Source organism: Neltuma alba, unplaced genomic scaffold (assembly GCF_004799145.2).
Source record: "Neltuma alba isolate B1F8T4 unplaced genomic scaffold, ASM479914v2 tig00001301_pilon, whole genome shotgun sequence".
Lineage (NCBI taxonomy): Eukaryota > Viridiplantae > Streptophyta > Magnoliopsida > Fabales > Fabaceae > Neltuma > Neltuma alba.
Genome location: NW_021632408.1, coordinates 222,977 through 228,004, shown reverse-complemented (window position 1 = coordinate 228,004; position 5,028 = coordinate 222,977). Strand labels below are relative to the sequence as shown.

The window sequence follows — 5,028 nt, the reverse complement described above, 5'->3', positions numbered from 1 at the left end:
ATATTTAGTTATTATTATCATTTTAAAATTAAATTTAGTTTTAGACAATAATTTATCCAGTTAAATTTTTAAAAAGTGGGTTAATTTGGACTTTAATAATGATTTGATTTATATTATATGCGTTGATATTTTTAAACTATATATATATTTGATAATAGAATATTTTTATACTTATATAACTTGTGATTCTATAATTTGAATTAGAAATTCATGAGTTTCAACAACAATGTTTCTCTCATTAAAGTAAAATAATAGTTAGATTGTAAAGTTTAAAAATAAAATTCTTATAAAGAAGAAAAACTTGATATTTTTGTTACGAAAGAAAAGCATACTTATGAAGAAAAATAATTAATTATAGTGATGATGAAGTTTCAAAAGATTAATGATAGTGTTTATTTATTGCACAATTGCATTATAGATAAAACTTTTAGATGTTGTTATCTTGTTAATGAATGTTTTAGATGTTCTTAGATGTTGATGAATATTTATATATGATAATATTTTATATTTGTGACTTAATTTTATTCATATTTATGTCTTTTATTAATAATTTATTGGTTTATTTTTATATTTTTATAAAAAAATATGATAAATATAAAAAATAGTATTTTTTCTTAAACGGGCCAAAAGCCCGCGGGCCGGCCCTGACCCTGTAGTTAAGGGCCGGGCCTAGCAAATTGGGGTATTTTTAAAATTTCAGCCCTGGAGGGCCGGCCCTTTTAAGCCCGCCAGCCCTGAAGGGCCGGCCCTGATTCCGGCTCTAACTGCTAAGCACAATAATAAGCACCAGGTATCGTTTCAATTAATAGCACCAGGCAGGGGTTCCATTCATTCAATTGCTACAGTGCTGCTAATAACTCAAACGAAGTCGTTTCACTGAGAAATAAATTATTACACTTTATATGCATCACGATTATTAGCAAAGGCACAGGTTTTTGAGGGGAAAACTTTCAGCCACAAATGGCTATCCTTAATCAGATTTTTTTCCCTGATATCTTTAATCAGAATTAATGGATATAAAAGTAAAACACAATGCGCGTTGAAATTCAACCGGTGTCCGCATGTAATTGCGTGTTTGGGATAGTGGTGGAATCCCTTATAAACACGTTTCATGTAAGTCGAGGCAAAACTCTTCTCACATGCTTGACTCATATTCTGTAAATCATTATTAAAAACTACTTATAAGATGTTCCAAATGAGCCCTAAGTCAGATGAAAATCAGCAATGTACCAATGCCAATGAGCAAGGCAAAAAACAATTTCACTGTCGGTAAATAGCTAACGTATAGCTTCCCTCTTTGCACCTACAAGTCTCAAAGCAAAGCTCGAAATCGTTATATGAAGTCCCAAAAAGAAACATCCAATAAATCTAAGTATAATTTATAACTAAGGGAAAACTTTTTCTTCTCGAGAAAATGCTACTTCATTCATTATTCTTCGAGAGGCCAACATCATCATCAAGGTACTGCAAGTTTTCCGACAAAAGTTAGATGACGTCGTCAAAAATTGAACTCTAAAACCCCTATAATCCCAAATCCTGCATCATAGAGTTCCAAGTTTCAGACTTGCCATAAAATTGGAGAGTCAATGCGCTGTCTAATGACAGCCACCACCGACAAGGCTCGCAGGTGATGAAGCTCACGGAAAATCCGCTCAACCAAGAAGAGAAATCGAGTCGCATGCAGCCTTTTCGCTATGAAAAAGAAATTTCAAATTTCAAATTTCAGAATTGAATGGTTAGGATTATTATGCAATTAGTAGCCAAGATTTCTCTCTTAATTATAAAAAGAGAGCGCTTTGGTGCTTATCAACTTCTTAGGAGGGAACTGGTTCCGTTATCAAGGGCGTTACATCCAGACCTCACACATTTATTATTAAGAAAATTTCAGTTGAGTCCCACAATGTGGCCTTAATAATTTTCAGTTAATTCAATCTCTCTGACACAAAATGAAATTAAATGAGTAGGTAAAAAAGCCACATTGTAACCTGAATTGAATTTTCAAAATCTTTTGGGACTGAAAATTTATCAAGTCCATATTGTGAGCCTTTGCTGAAATTTTCCCTTTGTAACTGAATTAATGTCTCCGTACAATATTCGAAGTACTTCTTTTTTTTTAAGGAGAATTACAATGAGATTGCAAACAAGGAAAATAATTAAAAAACAAATCTCAGAGGTTGTCATTCTCACTATAATTAAATAAGATAGTTTAAGAAAATTAACATATATTTATTGTAAATAGTTAATTTAATTAATTTTTTTGAACATCTCGTAATTAATTATATAAGGGGGGGGAGGAACGTAAACACGAAGCCCGAACAAAATTCGGCCGAAAAACCAAATAGTAGTAATAATAGTATTATTCTTTTAGCCGGAAAAAAGATAATACTAGTAATATTAATAGTAGGCCACCAATCTTCGTTTGGACAAGAAACAGGTGACGCAAGAATCGGGGGTTGACGCGCATAAGGGTGCTTGCAGGTTTTCCGTTTTGAACAGATACTGTGTCTGAGTCTCTGGGAGTGGTCTAGAGAGGTTCGATCAGCCCTCTATTGGACTCTGTCAAAGTTAAACCTTCAGCATGAGCAATCGGTTTGAATGATCTTCTTCTCAGACTTCATCTTCTATAATTCATCCTTACTTTTCCTTACTTTCATTATTTAATCCTGAGGATCGAGTTTTGATTCAGCTGACAAACAGACTGAAAATCCCCCACAGGGATTTCCATTGATTTTGTATCTTTTTTACTCTTAGAAGCCATATATATGCACATTCCATTTTGGATCGTATTTGATGGTGTGATTCTTAGACGTTTGGCTTGTTGAAAAAGATAAGTTTGACAAAATCTGGCAAATAACTGGAACTTATACAAGGAAAAATTCGTCTTGCCCCAGGTCATTTGATAATTCTGTACTTCCTTAGTCAAATTCTTTATCAGATACCATGTTAATGTGTATAACTATAATCCAGCTTCTACCTTTACGATGCTGTGGGTTTACTGAGTTGGGCTACTGTATCTCTCCAGTTCCGACAGTTCAGTCGGTTTATATGCTAGTGGCTACTGATGAAGCACATTATGATGTAAAGTTAGTTAAATTTGTATTACTCTCTGACCCCTGAATGATTGCCTGATATAATAAGAGCAGAATCTGAGAACCCAATATAGGTATTCTGACAGTAATATGTTTTATGTAAGGTAGGTTTAGGGAAATGGATCTGGTGCACATCTTTCGAGGAGGGTACCGTGTGTATTTTTTTTATTTATAAAGGGATGTAGAAAACCTGAAAAGATATATAATGGCGTGTCAATTAATAATGAAATAAGTTATGGGCATTGTGCACTTTTCGAAAGAAGTGCATCAAATCCAAATTCATTGGTATTTGATAAAATACTGCAAGTTTTCTACAGTTCTATGCCAACCTCAAATAAATACATATTTCTTGATTTTGATTTCTTTGTTCACTGGGCTGAGTTTTCGCTTCTTGGTAGTTTGTTTGGTTTATTTTATTAAGTGAATGTATTAGAAGTTTGACAATACGCCTTGCCCCCTTCATCTGAGGATAACAAGTATTTTCTTAACGAAAGGGTGTCAAATGCATGTATACGATTAACATGATTGCTTATGATGATGAGCTCATGGCATGGATGCTTATAGCAATTTTACTCGTTATGTTACCATCTGAAGATACTGACCCTTTTTGGGTTGTGATTTGAACTTACCATGGCTCTGCCCCTAATGAAAATGTTGCAAACTTGGAGTTTTGGGTCATGTGAAAATCACATTCAGGTCCAGATGATGCTCTTTTGCCTGGTTATGTTGATGTGATGCAGAATGTGGAATTTTGCATCAAGCTGCTTTGCTGGATGTGCGAGGCTGAAGAATGATTCTGCAAGTGTAAAGCAACCTCACACAGCTTCAGAATGCTCCGATGATGAGACATCTTCTGTTGTGGGCAGAGGGGAAGGGCTTGAATGCCCAATATGTTGGGAATCTTTCAACATTGTTGAAAATGTGCCCTATGTCTTATGGTGTGGCCATACCCTTTGTAAAAATTGCATCCTGGGGCTGCAATGGGCTGTTGTCAAAGTTCCGACGCTGCCAATTCAGCTTCCACTTTTTATCTCCTGTCCCTGGTGCAATCTTCTATCTTTCCGTTTGGTTTATAATGGAAATGTCAAATTCCCTCGCAAGAACTACTTCCTTCTTTGGATGGTTGAGAGCATAAATGGTGATAGAGTGAAGACACAATCAGCTTTCTGTGGGGATCATCATCTTCATCAGCAACCTCTATGGCCAATCAAAGACAATCGAACAATGGGAAGCCAAGTACGCCATGACAACCTGAGGAGGGGACGGCATGTTCCTCAGTCCCATACAGGGCCATCAGTTTCCAATCAATATAATGATTATGCTGATAATCACTTCACTATGGAAAGACTGCATAGTTCTGTTCTGAAGTCGCTGGTTTTTTTTGTCCACTTGACAGCTAAGTTCCCATTTGTGCTCATACTTCTTCTCATTACTTTGTATGCAATCCCAGCAAGTGCAGCCGTTTTGGCTTTGTACACACTTGTCACCATTCTGTTTGCTTTCCCATCACTTCTCATCCTGTACTTTGCATATCCTAGCTTAGATTGGCTTGTCAGGGAAATTACCACTTGAGATCACGAGGCAGTATATATGCTTCACTTAGTGGCTCTATCCAACAATTTCGGCATTGTAAATTACAGCTTCATCATTTTCTATTGCCATGTATAGTTCCTGCTCAATCTCAGTTTTTTGAGTCTTAATTTATAGCTTTTGCTTTGCTTGGATGGTGGATGAAGATTGTAACGTCAGTTGTCTGGTGGTGATGATGTTGTTTGCAAATGATTGTACTGACCTTCTTCAAGGATGTACGAGGTTTTTTTTTTTTACCAGAGGATGTACAAGGTTTCCCTGCTGAAGTGCAAATCTTTTGATATAATTATTCAACCTGTCTAAGGATTTAGTTGTTGATAAAGTACAATAATGTCGTGCAATTTAATAG

At 35.5% G+C, this 5,028-nt stretch overlaps 1 protein-coding gene across 1 annotated transcript; it reads left to right on the top strand.

Annotated features, from left to right (window-relative positions):
- The first annotated feature begins 2,428 nt into the window (after positions 1–2,428).
- Positions 2,429–4,789, top strand: LOC114754935 (uncharacterized). The gene is made up of 2 exons (XM_028943794.1): positions 2,429–2,589; positions 3,830–4,789. Exons 1-2 carry the CDS (start codon positions 2,579–2,581, stop codon positions 4,659–4,661), a joined length of 843 nt encoding a protein of 280 aa, XP_028799627.1. The 5' UTR covers positions 2,429–2,578; the 3' UTR covers positions 4,662–4,789.
- Positions 4,790–5,028: the final 239 nt, after the last annotated feature.